Source organism: Passer domesticus, chromosome 10, assembly GCF_036417665.1.
Source record: "Passer domesticus isolate bPasDom1 chromosome 10, bPasDom1.hap1, whole genome shotgun sequence".
Classification (NCBI taxonomy): Eukaryota; Metazoa; Chordata; class Aves; order Passeriformes; family Passeridae; genus Passer; species Passer domesticus.
In genome coordinates, this window is record NC_087483.1 from 27,212,148 (window position 1) to 27,228,757 (window position 16,610).

General features: G+C 37.7%; 1 protein-coding gene across 8 annotated transcripts in view; it reads left to right on the forward strand.

The window, feature by feature from the left end:
- Nucleotides 1–16,610, forward strand: part of RBMS1 (RNA binding motif single stranded interacting protein 1) — a 337,082-nt gene that overhangs the window by 304,477 nt on the left and 15,995 nt on the right. For all 8 annotated transcript variants that reach the window (XM_064434723.1, XM_064434716.1, XM_064434717.1 and 5 more), the window contains 2 exons: nucleotides 6,760–6,917; nucleotides 10,008–10,087. In XM_064434723.1, coding sequence (XP_064290793.1) covers nucleotides 6,760–6,917; nucleotides 10,008–10,087 — 238 coding nt within the window. The remainder of the gene's footprint in view (nucleotides 1–6,759; nucleotides 6,918–10,007; nucleotides 10,088–16,610) is intronic.

A 16,610-nucleotide genomic window follows, 5' to 3' on the forward strand; every position in this document is an offset into this window, starting at 1 on the left:
TTCGCTTCCGCTGACACAATGAAGTGTGGTCCTGCTTATTTGTATTAGCTCTCACATTAAGTTATCACTAAATACTTTCAAATATTTTTAGCTTGTGCAAAAAATTAGGGCAAACTTAACAATTGTTTCTTGTTTGAATAACAGTATGCTGACAATGTAAAGAATGTTCTCCCATCACATATTGATTTCTATAATTCTTAAGACAGAATTTGTGTTTTCTGGAGTGGTCTACAGGCCCTCAAAGCGTCAGATCAAATTCTGAAACTTGTTATGTGGGGGTGGGTTTTAGCTTAGGATGAATATGAGCCCATTGTCTGGGTTCATGTTGATCCTCTGGAGTGCAGAGATGACCTGAATTTACAATCTTAATATTTTTCACTCATGGTTACTAAGGCAGAATTGTGATGTATTCTCCAGTGCAGGTAGTTTTATCTTTCTTTCCTAAGCTCTTACACTTTAAACTTTCTCTAGGTGACTTTTTTCCCAAGTGTATTTGGAAAAGATGAATAGTCATATCATATAAAGTGTGAACTCCGGGAGGGAAAAGCTGCTTAGCTGCTTGTCCTCATCTCTGTAACAGAAATCAAGGCTTTTCCACAGATAATAAGCATAATGTATTGAAGGCAGCTCTTCCTTTATGTCTCTGATGAAGAAGATGGTTATAATTGAGCAAAATGAGAAACAGATAACTTTTTTGAAGTTCAGTAATGTATTGCTTATAGTGCTTGTCTTCACTGTGACAACCTTCTGGAGAATTAAATCAGTTTTCATTCCTACAGAGCAAAGTAAGAAAAGTAGTTTAGGTTACCATGGTATCTAGCACACTCAATCTAACTGGAGAAGGTAGGTATGTTGCAATTTTTTTATTCTGCATCTGGACTTCGGAATGCCAAAGAACAGATGACAGGCAAACTGTCTCTCAGGCAGATTTCTACAGATTTCTACAGCAGTTTTTAGCAACTGTCTTGAAAAGTTTTCTTTCTACCTAGTTTGTACTACTTTTTGAAGGTAATAGTATTAAATCTTACTGTAACAGATTTTAAATTAATATTTTAAATTTTTCTCCTTATAATCATAAAAGTTCTTAAAAGTAATTATAAAATAAATTGAAGGTAAGCCAAATTTTGCTTACCTGGGCACCACATGACTGTCACTTCAGGAATTGCAAGTGCACTAAATAGACAGCTAACAAACACTTGCCTTGAGTAAAGAGCTTCAACCCACAAAAGTCTTATCTCAGTTGCTAAGTTGTGCTTGGCTTGTTCTGACAAGGGTCTGATGCCTTCTTTTGAGCTGTGGTGGGCTCACTCAGGGCTCCCAGGGAGCACCTTCCTGTCCTTCTAGCAAAGGGAAAGCAAAAATCACTGAGAAATACAAAAGGAATGTATTAATGAAGTGATAGATCACAAAGCTTATTGCAGTTAAATTCTTTTTCTTAATACAGATGTGCCTGTAAAAATAAATTTAAATGCTTAGTGTATTAATCATATGCAGTTCTGGAGAACTAGTGAAGATTATGGTAGTGGTTTTTCCCCTGAATTGTGTTGTTAACAGTCTGTGGTCAGACAGCATTAAAACTGTGGCTAAAACAGACATATTTCAGTGAGACACTGGCCAATTGTGAATTTTGAAGTAGTATCTATACGAAGGCAGACAAGCATTTAATCCCTTCCCTATCAGGGAGAGGATCTTCCTTGCTGTGAGCAGTGCCTAGTCACATGTTTGTGAATGGCTATCTGTTCACTCTGACCTTACACAGAGCAACACAAAACAGATGTCCTTGCCTTTTGCCAAGTTTCTTGCTAGCAATTTAGGAACAATTCCACACGCACAGGGAGGTTTTTGTTGATTTCTTTCAGATGATGGTATAGCACTTCACATTATGTAGGAATCCTGGTTACCTCTTTCTGCAGAAATAAATATTAACAGTTGATCATTCCTGTCATTTTTGATGACATGATCTTTAGGACCTGTTAACTGAGGAAAATCCTGCATGAGATATGAAGACACTCAAATTAAGCAGTTTTCCTAAACTGTATAGAATTCAGAAAAATATATTCAGATTATATGTTAATGGAGGCTTGCTGCCCAAAATTAGAGAACTTCACACTGACTTCAGTAAATCTTTTTGATAATTTCCATTAAATATTGCAAATAATTTCAAGATATTTAAGGTGTATAAGGGGAAAGTGGCTTATACAATTTCATGGATTTTAAGCAGAGGAACACCTACCTTTAAATCCTAAGAATTATTACAGTGTAAAGGCAAGGTTTGAGCTGAGTTGGAATGTATTTTCCCTGGTTTCACTTTTTTTTTTTTCCTTAACTCCAGAAGAGGAATTAAAAACTCAGATATCAAAGGAATTTTTTTTCTCTTCTGAGACAGAATAGTAATAACACTGTGAATTAAGCAGTGGTGAGACAGGTTTTGGTAAAGAAAAAATTCACAGAACTTAAACTCCTGCTTGCCCAAGAGAGAGAGGGATGACTTAAATAATTTTTCTTTCTCCTAACTTTCTGAGTTTTAACTGTTAACCTGTAACCATTTGCCATGACAAAATCTTGTATAAAGGCAAACATCTGTTTGTGCAGTGCCTTCTGTGTAAGATAGCACAGAGACAGAAGGAGAATGCTAGTTGTGGCTGCCGTTTGAAAGTCAGCTTGGAAATTCAGTGTGTTTCAAGGGGAAGGAGCTAACTTGCTGCTTACAATCTCTCAAAATGTACCCAGATATCTGTTTCAAGGTTTAGTAGCCTGCTGGACATGACAGGAGCTGCATGGTGAAATAAGTTATTCAAGGAAGAGAGGATGTGTTTTGCATATTAATTGGTATAAATCTTCCACTGTCAAACTGTATAAAATTCCAAATGCACTCTAGAAAAAGTTCAGTCTTGGTTTGCATCTATGCCAGCAATAGTAAGGGTTGTAAATGAGCCCTTTTGTGAACCAGTGGCAGTCTCTTTCTTTTCTTGAAAAGTGAAGAAGTGAATTAAATTAATCTGTCCTGACCTAGTTGGACTTGATGATCTTTATGGGTCCCTTCCAACTTGAGATATTCTGTGGCTCTGTGATTTATCCTTAGAGCTGAACTGCTGCTGTTCCCCAGGGTGGCCGTGGGTTTGCACCTGCAGTGCAGATGCCACCTCAATGCACTGTGGAATGTGTTTGTTGGCATCTCAACTATTTTGCTGGAAGAATTACAGATGGAAGAAATTTCTAGTTGTATTCCAGGATTTCAGTGAGACATCCTCATCTGTAGGCAGCTTTTTTTCTTTTTGTTTCCCTCCTGTGCCTTCCATCTTTACCAGTTCTAGCTATGGACATGTTTAGAAGTGTCTTCAAACTCCCCTTTGTCTGCTGTGGTCTGTGTGTTCCATCAAAAAATCATACCAGAAGTAACTGAATCCCTGGGAGTATTCAGGCTGAGCTAGACTGATGTGGAGATAGGGTCAGGAAAACAGTGGTAGTTTCCACTCAGCCATTCAGCATGTACCTGACCAAACCCCAGTAATTAATAATGCAAAATACAGATTGTTTCATGGGCCACAAGTAAAATTTTTCCATCACATAATGCTTTCTGTTCAGAGAAAACAATTTCCTTAGAACCATTTCCACAGATGCACTTCTTTTTTTCTCTTTTTTCCCTAGAGCTTTGTAATGTGGGTTAGTGTTGAAGTTGCTAATATTCTTCCAAAGTGCAGCACTGCCTTCCCTAGCAGTAGTGTTACATGATTTTGTGGCAGGAAGTTTTCTCTGGGAGGTGGGTGAGTACAAGCATCTAATGCCCAGCATGTTGAGTGAATGGCAGCAGGTCCTTGTGCCCCTCTTGGCAGGGAAAGTTCATGGTCTCATCCTGAATGCAGTGCCAGGATAGCGTGGGAGTCTGGTAAGCCCTGGGCTGCAACAGGAGCCTGAGAGAAGGGGAGTGTGCTCTACCCACTCAGCTGAACAGGTTCTCTGAGTTTCTGCATTTACTGAATTTCTTTCTCTGTTGGGTGATTCTGAATGTAACCTGTTGGTTGGTTGGTTTTTGTTCTTTTGTTTTTTGTTTGCAGCATGTAAATTACACTGTTACTACTGTGAACAAAATGAGGCCTTTTTTATCTTTCAAATGTTAGAGTTTTTAATGAGAATACTTTTCTGTTATTCTAGAATAAAAACATTAGGAAATAAAATAAAAATATGCAAAAAGTCTGACTTTCCAGCTGATAGACTGTTTTAGATTATTTAGGGAAGTTTTAGGATATTCGCCTGCAATATATTTTACAGCCTATAATAAAAAGTAAAACATCAGAACTTTTCATTTCAAATAATATTTGGAATTTCAGAAAATCTTGCTATGGCTGCAAGTGCAATTTTGTAATGCTAATGCCTGAAACTTCCTTTAAAGCTTTTGCTAATATAACTCATTAAAGAAGGAAGTTAAGCCTACACATCTCAAGGTGCAAAACAAAATTGCCTAATACTATCTAAGTAACAAACCAGTTCTAACACTGTGAAAGCTGTTCTTCATCTCACATTCCTGCCTGAGGAAATTTGAGCTGAATGTCAAGATGTAACTACTGTAATGCTGCCCAGCAATTAATATTAATGGCAGCTATGGCCTCACAGTGAATCCATTTTCTTGTCTTCTCCTTCTGTTGATTTTTCTAATAGGAAAAAGAATTCAGATAAGATAATTTGAACCCCAAACTTGTCTGTGTACTGTGTAGATTCAGTGTTGTTTAGGAAGGGGGATGTCTCTACTAGGTAACAAAAGAAAAATCATACAGGGTAATCAAATGCCATTTATAATGGACCATAAAGGGGCCTATGAGGACAACACTTGGGAAAGGTTGATTTGTAAGGTATGTGGGATTTTGGTGTGGCTGGGAATTACAGTCATACCAGTGGCAGAGGCATGCACATAGGAGGATGAAATGGAAGAACATTTCCCTCCTATAGGACTTTTATTCCAATTTCTTTAAAAACCTCTTTGGAAAACTTCAGAACATTAACTCATTTGAACTGAATGTGAGGCTTGGGGTAAAAATGCAAATAAGTAAAGGTTTTTTCCCCTAGAATTTGCTTCCCCATTTTTAATTTTCACTGTTTTTGGAACATGATAATTCCTTTCTGTGTCTAAAAGGTGTGACCTTTCCCCAAGGCCAAACGCTTCTTTTTCTTTTTTTCTTTTTTCTTTTTTTTTCCCCTCCTAGGAAGAACTAACCCAAACTGAGAGCTGATATCTGAGATACCAAGTTATAAAATTATGCAATAGGCTACTAAAAGTACTGAGATATTATTAATATAGAGGGGGGCTTAAAGACAAATTGCTGCCTGTTCTGCATGAGAGGATATCACCATCCATCCAGTGTAATCACTTTAAGAAATGCTTTAATGGCAGGAGGCAAGTGTTGTGTTTTCATATGGTTTTGTTTTTGTTGTCTGGTTTGATTCAAACTTCTCTGCAAGCCAGTCAGCCCTCTTTTACAGAAGGAAAATACATTGTAGACTATGCCATCAAATATGTTGGGACCAATAATTATGTTAGGACAATGGGCAGAAACTGATGCACAGGGAGTTCCACCAGCAAATGAGGATGAACTTCTTTCCTGTGCAGTGCTTGGGCACTGGAAGAGGTTGCCCGGAGAAACTGTGGAGTGTCCCTCACTGGAGACATCCAGGAACTGTCTGAACCCAATCCTGTGCAATGTGATCTAGGATGACCAGACACGGTCCTCTCCAACCTTACCCATGCTGTGATTCTATGAAAATTGTATATGTAGATCAATAAAATTGATTTCAGATCATATCACTGCTGATGCCAGAAAAGTTCTACTGAATGTGGGCATCCTGCAGAGACTTAAATTTATACCAGGGTGACATCGAAGTTCTGCACAACTTTACGGGCCATGTCACATCAATTTGTGTAGATCAAGAATGTGAAAGAGGTGCTCCCTTGCCACAGCTGGGAAGTGTGTAGACAAGCACTGGAAATCATCAATTTCAACAAAAAACGTTTCTTTGAGGTGTCATTTCATGGCACATACATAGATAACACAAAGTAGTGATAGCCTAAGTTCAGGGGAATGGCAAAAATGTGGCTGCATTTTTCTCCTCCCTAATTGCTCATCTCCTGGCTGCCCTCCTCTCTCATTTTGTCTGTTCCTAGAGAATGTGTTTGGAAGACCTTTGTATTGTTTGAATGTATAACGTAAAAGTTTGGTGAAAAGTCAAAAATGCTCATGTGTGGAAGGCAATGACAGTGTCCCACTTGCTTCTATATCACTCTATTATTTTGGTATTATTATGGCAATGTACATATTCTTAAATCCATTTTCTCATTTTTCCTTCCTATTATTTTCCAATTGTCATCCCAGTCTTTTCTCTTCTTAATTTACATGTAACTTTCTTAGTGCTTTCTACCATTCTTGCATTTCTTGTCTGCTAATTTCTTTCCTTTATCTCATTTTTACTTTTTTTTTCCTTTGAGAAAAATTCAAAACATGGAGTTTTAACATGGACTATAAACTGGTCAATTATTCACCTTTATCTCTACTTAAAAATGTTTGTGTCAGCAGTAATAGGATAAAGGGAATATTTTCAGGAATGCTGCAGGCAGTGGCAGAAGATGGAGGTCACTAATACTAGAAAGAGCAGCCTTTACAAAGGGCCTGAGAAGCAAAAATCTGCGCCAGAATTCATATGCAATTGTTTGTTTTAAATTCAAAATGTAAGTGGCACCAACAATAACAATTGGTTTTAATTCTCTTTCAGCAACAAGAACAAGACCCGACTAACTTATACATTTCCAATCTGCCTCTTTCAATGGATGAGCAGGAGCTTGAGAACATGCTGAAGCCCTTTGGGCAGGTGATCTCCACCAGGATACTGCGGGACTCGAGCGGGACAAGCCGTGGTGTTGGCTTTGCAAGGTACCTCGGGGCTGTTAGCCATGCTGGCAGCCTTCTTCCTTTGTTTGGATTAAAAATGCAAGAATAGGTGGAAAAGGCAGAAATTACGGAAATTGTAAAGTCTGTAAAGAAAAGGAAGATTGAAATGGAGTTGTCCAGCAGGGTTTTGTGAATTCTTCCTTTGGTAGAGCTGTGTCTCATCTTGCTTAGATGGCTAAATCTAAATTTATTGCTCTTACTGGACAATTATCTGCAGTAAGAATTCACTCTAAACCACTTCCTTCCCTTTTCTGTACTTCTCCTTTCTCCTCTATCCCTGAGCCAGTAAGCAAGGGTTACGTGATGCTTCAGAGACTTCTCCTGTGACTTTTCTGGCTTGTGAAGTTTGAATCACAGGCAGCAGACCAGAAGGAAGAACCTTCTCCACCCCCAGACTTTTTTTTTCTGTTTTTCTTCATTAGTTCCTTGGAGAAAATGAACTCATCATTGCCCTTTGAACATCAGCCCTTTGAATTTTCAGGCTCATTAACATGATGTCAACTGGGAAAGAAAATATTTTTATTCACTTACAGTAAATCTCATCTTAAAATATTTGTGTGCTAAGTCAAATATCTCACCCAAATCAACAAGAACAAATATTTTCCATAAATTAGTAAATACCTCCTAAATATTCTGTCCATATGAATCTACTTTTTTCTCTAGTTAATATAGTTACTTTTTTTGGGATCTCTTAATCAAAGTTTTTTCTGTGCTTACTTATTTATGTAAGTCCTGTTTTAAACCTAGTATAACAATCAAAATTTAGAGGCTTTAAATTGATGGTTTCTATTATCAAAAATAAAAACATGCTTCAAGCAAAGAATTGGTATTCTTAAAATATAAAATCTCTGTGAAATCAAATTTCAGCAATTCAGATGTTCAGCCAGTATTACAATAGCTCTGTATTTGAACAAATATCAGAATCTAAAATTAGTGCACTGAAAAGGACTGAACAAATTTATCTCCTAATGTGACCAAAATTTTTAGGGATTTGTTTTCCCATGAGTTGGCTGGGGGATATTTCATGGCACTGTGATTTTTATTTTTCTTTTCTTTAAATCTCTCCCCCCACCAGCCTGCTGACCCCCAGCTTCATATGCTTGTTGAACTATCAATTTTCAAGAAGGTATAACAAAGGGAAAAAAAAATAAGAAATAATAAAACAATAGTCACTATTTGAGGGGAAAACAAGCGAGTTTGGGCTTTGATAAAATTTCTTCCTGTCCCCTTTAAAAAAATGGACAAGTGAGGTGAAATTAACTGGGCATTTCAATTTCATTAATATATATGTGTTTTATATGGAGCTTTCACTTTTTGGTACTGTGAAGGTTGGAATCCACTAACACCCACTATAAAATTCAGTTGGCGTTTTGCTTTCATTCAGTCTCTTCTCCATAAACTTGTTTACCACCTCTACCTTGAATCAGTGGTATGGTAGGAAATGTGGTAGGATATATTTTTTTAATGTAGCTGGAAGTGTTCTAGAATCATATGCAAAAGTCAAAAAGACTTGTGTGTATCCAGAACCTCATTTGTATTGAAGAAATTAAAATAGAATAGTTTTAAAGTGCTTTCTCAATGTTTCTCTATTATGCATTTTGTGTTTTATATATACGTGAGTGAAGTTATTTTTATGTAAGCGTTCATTTGTGTATATAAATATAATATACATAAGTTATAGGATAAGTATTGCTTCTATAGCTAATTAGAACTTCTTTCCTTCTACAAGGTGAATATTTTTCTTGTATTGGAAAATTCTTAGATAATTAATTAAAGTTAAAATTTTCCGAGAAACCTGTAGACATTAAATAAATATTTTAATTTCTTGCCTTTGGGAAACTTTTATTAGGTTAATAGGGAGTAATGTATTTTATCAAGTCCAGACTTGAGTCTGAAACTAAATTATATTGTTTGTTTCATGTGAGACGAAAAAAAAAAATTAGATTTCTTTGATGTAGATCCAATAATCCAGAACTTCTGAAAACTCTCTAAGAGGTATTTTTGGAATCATTAGGAAAATCTCTTGTCCAGTCTGGCTTTTTGGTGATACTTGTTGTTATCTATGCTTGTATTTTGTCAGCCTGTGCAGAAAGGATATCAGAATTAAAAAGATACCAAGACTTAGGAATTTTTAGCCCTGGTTGTTTGCTGCTGGGGCTTAATTTGTGGATATGAATTACAGAACTTAATGAGAAAATGAAAAGAAATTATCTGTTCAACATTAACCAAACATCATCTTGCAGGCAGCTACAAAAAAGTTCTTTTAAAAGACATTTTGTAGTAATTGCACATCTGAGTCGTTCAGTGTGACTGAGTCCAAGGTGACAGTCAGGGCTGGCACATCCTCACTGCAGGTGAGCTGTCCCAGGCCAGCAGGGGCTCTCCAGCCCTCTGCCCAGTCTGTTAGGTCTGGCTCTGACAGCATGAGTGCACAAACCTGCTCAGGATTTTGGATACATTCTCAGTAGCCATCACAGCTATGCTGGTATTGGCTCCTGTTTGGAACTTGGAGACAATTAAATAAGAGCCAGGTGCATCATTTAGTGGAGATGATGTGTATAAGCTAAAAGCTGCCAAGTCAGTTTGGGTCATGCAGTCAGGCAGGTTTATATTTGAGTTTATTACCCTTAAACTGTACAGACAGCTCTGAATCCTCTCTTAAGAGTGACATTAACCTTTGCTGCATGCAGCATGGACACTAAGGATTCAATTATGAATGGTAGTGAGTCAGTCCTTCTGCTTCTTTCAAGATAAGAGAGGTACTTGAGGCAGCTTGGACAGCTACAGTATAATTTCTGAGTAAATAAGAGTATTATTTTCAGTTTGGCACTGGCTTTGGTCTCACAGTGCATAAAATGTTAATTGAGCTTGGCTTTACCTTTCTGAAGGTTTGTGTTCTTAGAAAACATCTTCTCCATTGTTCACACATGGGAAAGCAAGCCAGAGCAGTGAAGAGAGGAAAGGCAAGAAATGCGATTTGAGAAAAAGCAAGAAATGTGCTTAAAAAAAAATCACAAACATGGGAATCTGGTTGAGTGTTTAATTTATGTAAATTATTCTTTATTTTCAAAGGATGGAGTCAACAGAAAAATGTGAAGCAGTGATTGCTCATTTTAATGGAAAATTCATAAAGACACCAGCAGGAGTTTCTGGTATGTTGCATATATTTCTTACAAGATGTATGAATGGGTTAGTGCTTACATGGTGGAAGCCTGTTACACTGATTGTTGTATCTGGCTTCTCATTTAGAGGCAGGCTTATTAAAATTAAACTCTGTCTTTTTGGATGGCTGTGATGCTTGCTTGGAACACAGTATATCGCTTTTCTGTTGTAAACCTTTTCTGGGAATCTAGTAGTGTTCTCTCCTAGCAGAGAAACAAGCAGCTAAGATGCCAGCTATGTACAAATTTACATCCCATGTAATCTCAATTGAAGTGGGGAAATAAATATCTATCTGAATAGAATATTTGGCTGCTTTTCCATGGACAAGGCTTTTTTCAGAGGCAAAAATGGGCTGGTTTTGTCATCTGTTGATGATTTTTGAAGCATTTTAAAAAAAATATTTGCTTAGAAAAAATGGAGTCTGCAATAGCGCCTGGCATGATCATTCACTCTCAAGTCAGTGTAGATTTTAAAATCCTTCAGGAAAATGGAAGGAGGTCAGCATAGAATGCTGCTTCTAGAAATATTGTGCAAGGCAGAATTCAGAGAAGGCTTAGTAAAATTTTGTTGTCACACCAAGTTCCTCATCAGTTTGTCTGCTTTGTCAGCACTGTTTCTAAGAGACAGAATGTATATTCCATGAGTACTGAAAAATGAGGAGAGGAAATTCAATGCTGCTGAGTAAAATAGAAAGTAAAGAGGACAATAAAGAAGGAAAGAATACATGCCTGACATTCCAGGCAGCTTTCAGTAGGCATTTTATTGAGAATCCCAAGTGGGAATTTTACAAATTACAGTGTTGATGTGGTTGGGGAAGCTGCCTTTATCCCACTGGTGAAATGTTCTGTGCAGCCAGACCCTGTCACTGAGGAGGAGGAAAGTAGCCCTCGGCAGGCAGACAAGAATGTAGCTTGTTTAGAAAGCTCCAAACATGCCTCATCCCTGAAAGATTGCTCCAGTTTGAGGCAGTCTGTGCTGCTGTAAGGATGGAAAATGCTTCAGAGCACAGGAAACCACTCCCTTCAGCAAAACTAATCTAATGCAGTATTTCGACTTCCCTAGCCTTGCTTTTGCAGACCCTTTGCACAGGCATTAATTGCGGATGTTATTATTTAGTTAAAACTTTGTTACAAAGCTTTGGTAAATGTAAGCACATTGTTGCATTTGTTACTTTAGTAACATTATAATTTCTTCTTTGTTACATTTAGTAAAAATGTTACAGCTTCTGTAGAAACAGACAGTAATGACACTAAAGAACTGCAACAGAAGCTCCTATTGGTGCTTTTTAGTTTGTTAATTTTTATTTTCACTTGCATTCTCTTGTTCTCAATGAATGAGCCATCAAGCATGTCATTGCTAATCATGCTCTGTCTCCAGTGGGTCTTTGCTGAAGCTGGAGTTGCACCCTTTACATGATGAGGTTGAACTAGGTTGAAATAAAAGCTTGCTGCATGGAATTGTAGGAATGATTTTTGCAGTCTGAAGGAAACATTTAACATCAAAATATGGTGAGTTAGGGACAAGAAATTTGCAGAGAACTGTCAATTTTCTGGAACTGGAAGCTAAACAGGGGTCTCAAGATATAATCCACATCACAGGCTTGAACTTCTAGTACTTACTTTGCAAAGCAGCAGTCCAGGCTCTCTGTCTAGAAGTAAAGAAAGACACAGCTCCAGAGACTGTCCTTGCTGTTACAAAGGGTATCTAGCTCAGTCACTCAGAAATAGATAACTCCAAATGTTTGAAAGTCAGATGGGTCTCACCTTCCGTGATACTGAAAATGAGACAAATAATCAGGTTCATAAGGGTCTTGTGAGAACCTTGGTTTTTAAAGACCCTCAAGTTTGTTGTACAGGCCACAGCCTCAGCTCTGTTTATGTGCCGGTGCAGTAAAGTTTCATTTCTCCTTGCAAAGGCTTTTATGGGGATCAAATTCTTCCCGGAGTTCCGTACCACATAGCAAGCACCTGACCAATAATGCAGCCTTATTAGAGAATTCAGCTTATGCATAATAGTATACTGCAGTCTGCCAAAACCTGGGGTGGGGTCATGAGGCAGTTGTGATTTTGGACTGCCTGCAGAGAGAAAACTGGATGACAGTAGGAAAGCTCTTGAACAAGCAAAGATTAGGAAACTGTTTTGAAATAGATTAGCGACCATTGGGATTATAAAGGATCAACTTCAAACACATGCAAAACAAAATCATAAAACCAGATCTATGTTTAAATTAAAACATTGTGTCCTAGAAACTTGGCTAAAATCAGCAAAGGGAGCTGGCTCTAAAAACACTGTTATCAGGATGAAGAGGGTAGGAGAGATGGGCCTGTAATGAAATAGGTGTGGGAGGAAGAACATTTGTTCAACAAAAATATGCTTTCGTAATGCAGCTTTGTTATTTTAACTAAGTTTGGGCTTAAATGGAAGAATGGGTTAAACAGTTATAGAAAGCATAAGTGAAACCTCCTCTGGAGCATGAGAAGACACAATGAATAAAACCTCAAGAATCTGGGAAGGCCAGGGATTAACACAGGGTGGTGTCAAAAGTGTCAGCTCCAGAGTTAGGTGAGTGACTGGGCATTGATTATGCTAAGCAAGCTAAACCCAGCTAACCCCTGGCTATTCAGGCTTTATTTAACTTAGTGAAATATATTCAGTATTTAGTGTGTCCTTGTTTGTCTTCAGTAAAGAAGAAGAAAGGTTGGCTCAGATTGCAATTTCAAATGCACTGCAAGTTGGTATAACCTAAAACTCCTAGAAGTGATGTGTTAGTTTCACTATTTGTTGTTGGGCTTTGATATTGTATTAGCTGGTTGTGTTTTATGGACTATCACTTCCTCTCCATTTTGTCACTGAAAACCAAACTTAGAATTTTAATTTTTGTACTTTTATTATCTTCTCAACGAAGATATATAACTATTATATGATTGTTATAATTTTTAAGTAACTTTTGCACTTAGTTTCACTCTCCTCCTTAAAGAACAATTGTTTTCAGTGAAGAATGTAATATTTAAACTTTTCTAGTCTCCTGCGAAATGTATGACGTGAATTGGAGGAAACAGACCAGACTGGTATCAAGAGCCAGGAGCCAGCAGAGGAGCAGTGAGAGCAGAGCAGCAGCATACTTAGCCTTCCTCCTCTAAAGATTATACTCACTGTTCACTGGCTTTTAGTCTTGTGTTGGATTCATAGTGATTGTAGAAATTATCTTCTGGGCAAAATCTTGAAAGGCATCTCCTCCCTATCACAGTAGCCTGTAGCTGTGTGGTGATACATGAGAATAGTTATATAAAAAATTACCTGAAGCAGCTGTGCTGTGGAATATGTAAGGTATGTGTAAGTCTGAGTGTATTTGTCTCTGTTATGTATAAAATGAGAAATATGGAAGTTTAAAAGTTACAGAAGTTTCATGCCTGTTCTATAGGCTTTATAGATTATTTAGTATTTCTTTTACTGGTAAAGAACTTAGGTGATTTGGGTTTAATGGGTGTAAGGTAAAGAGCATTTTTGCTGAGCAGCCCATGCCATTTTTACTTCAGTAATGGCTGGTTATGGTGATGATGCAAAAATCAAAAATTTTCCATGACCCACCCCTCTCTTCCCACTTAGGATAAAGAGATTGGTTGCTCAGATGCTCTTTTAGGGGAGAAAACTGAGTGTGTAGAAGCCCTGCTGCTGCCTGTGTTCTTGACTAGACTGGGAAGAGGTCCACCAGGGATAATGCACACTGTGGTTTGAAATGATCTGGCCTTGGACATCTTGTTAGCGTGGGGAGGAGTGAAAATGGAGCCCTGAAGTAGCTGTGTTCTGTCAGTCATATTCTAGTGTTTCCTAGTTTCTTACCTTTACAAAGTATCCAGCACTGAAGATCTCTAGTGAATTTAAGCTGCTTGACCAAAAATTCAATTTTTCTTTCAATTATCTTTCACAAATCATTTAGAAAAAACACATGGACCGCAGCCTGAAAACCACTGCTACAGGGTATCAAGGGCTGACAGTGCTGATGTTACTCCTGGCTGTCACACTGAAGGCAGAGGAACAAAAATTTCATTCTTTTGATCAAGACCCTGAGATTAGTTTAGCTGGGCAGAACGTGGTGCTGAGGTACCAGGAATGTAGGTTTGATCCCTGTATGGGCCATTCACTTAAGATTTGGACCTGGAAGGGACCCACAAGGATCATCAACTCTGAATATTTTCTGAAATCTGAGAATTAGAGGTTTTACTGGTCTAACTGTCATAATTTGCAATTGCTGCTTAGTTTTAAGAAGTGACATAGGATTAGAAGAGAAAAATGCTTCTTAAAACCACTCAAAATATGCTTCTGTCACAAATTATTAAACCTTGTATAAATTATTAAAGCAGTGTAATCCTGAGCATTATGTTTAAGTGAAGACTAGGATGGTGAAGAATAATACTGAATTTGTCTTTAAACATATAAAGCTACCCTGATCTTGGGTTACACAATTTCTTTTTCTAGTTCCCACAGCTTTGGCAAAAGTTTCTAGCTGTGTACAGGCTTGCTCTACCATTAAAGTGATGTTTTACTGTCAGAATTCATTAAGTCCCATATGCTTTGTACTAGAAAATAAGCAATGAATGTCTCTAAAAGATGGAGTTTAATTGAAAACTGTATTAAAGTATTTTTTAACTGTTTTGTTGTATTTTTCAGTAACTGAAAGTAGGGTTTATTGAAAAGTTGGTAAAATTAGCCACGTTAAGTCAAGGGTGCAAACTGAAGGTCCAACAAAGAACAGCAGTTTTGTTTTTGCATTTATAGTATCACCTGGTACAAATTTGGGTAGACACTGAACACAGACAAACTGAATTCTAATCTACAGATGTGTGCAAAGTGTCTACAACAAGGAAGAATTTACTGGACTAATATTACATTCACATCTTTCTTCTGTAAAACATTAGCCCTAGAGGAGAGTGATTCAGGGCAGGAGGAGATGGTCAGCACTTTCCACAGCCAGGTTCTAAAGCCCTGACCTGATGTTGAAGGCCAGGAAAGTTTGTGGTTACAGATCCCCTCAGCAGCTGCAGCTCGACAGGCACCTGCAAACCACTGGCAGGGCTGGTTTGCACTGGCTGTCAGAAGAGTGGGCATGTGACAGGTGGTGTCCTAGCTGCCAAAGCTTAACTCCACTGTAAGTTGTAGCCTTTTACATCAGGTACCTCTCAGCTGTGAATGCAACTCTGAATATTTGTACTCTGCCTTTGTCTTGCACATACAGACAAGTCACTGAATGATTAATGATCTGCTTCATCTCTGGGCCTGCATAGTTCCCAGCAATTAAACAATAAAAATGACTCTCCCTTCCTTCCTGTACTAAAAAAGATTGCTTAACTGGTCTGTGGGACTTGTGAGAGCTTTTGTTCAAATATGTATCTGTCACATGTATGCACTTATATGCAAGAGAGAGAATGTGTTGCATATTTGTGAAAACCATGAGAAAAAGTAAGCTGAGGAAATAAGGTTCAGATTTAATTTTGAAGAGAGTAAGGTTTATGTTCCTTCTGTGGTAGGAGGGAGATCAGTAGGTCGAGGTAAACCCAAGAAGGTTTATCTGTTTCTTGTGAGCCTCCCTCTGGTGACCATCAGTCATTGTGGTGGTGCAGGAATGAACACGGTGTTTTTCAGGTCATGTGTATGGAAGAGCAGCCCAAAATTGCAGTTGGGCTTCCCTCTGGAGCTGTCCCCACTGTCAGCATTCAGATCTTGAAGCAGAATCAGGGAAGGCAAATGCTGTACAGCCTGCTCACAGGAGTGCTCTATTAAAGAGATGGTCTGCATGGGTTTTTTTGTGTGAGTTGGAGCGTTCCCAGCATTTGGCACCTTTGATGGGTGCAGTGAGGAGGAAAGGAAGGTGGAAGGTCAGAGAAACAAGGGTTCCCGTGGCTGGATCTGTGTTCAGGAAGATGGAGCACTAACCTCTAGTAGGTCACAAATGGATAGCTTTTTAAATGTTTGGGTTTCTTCATTGATGCAGGATCTGGATATTATGTATACAAAATCCTGGGATAATTCTGGCTCCATTTTTTTCTTCCTCTTTAAATTTGTCAGAGAATTTTTAGAATGCAATACAGAAAATGTTTAGTCATCTAAAATGTAGCTGGTTTGAGTTACCTACTGACAAAAAATTCAGATTTATTCTTAAAATAGGTTTTTATGAACATTTTATTCAAAAAGTTGGACAGGTTTACTCTGCTTTTTCTTTTTTTTTTAAGAAAAGATCTTTATGTTGAGACGATGGGAAATGCAAGTACAAATTAGGCTTTCAAAAAAGTTTTTTATAATTCATTGTAGGGATTTTTAATGAAAGCATAATGCAGCTTTAAATAAAGCATTTACTACCTGTGAGTGCTATGATACAGAATGTCAGGGCCAGAAATCTTTTTCTGATGTTTTTCTGTTCTGTTCTCATGCCAGAGAAATTGAATTTTGAAATTAAATTTTGATTTTTCATCCAAAATTTTATAGTGCATATTTTGGAGTCACATACACTCCTCACAA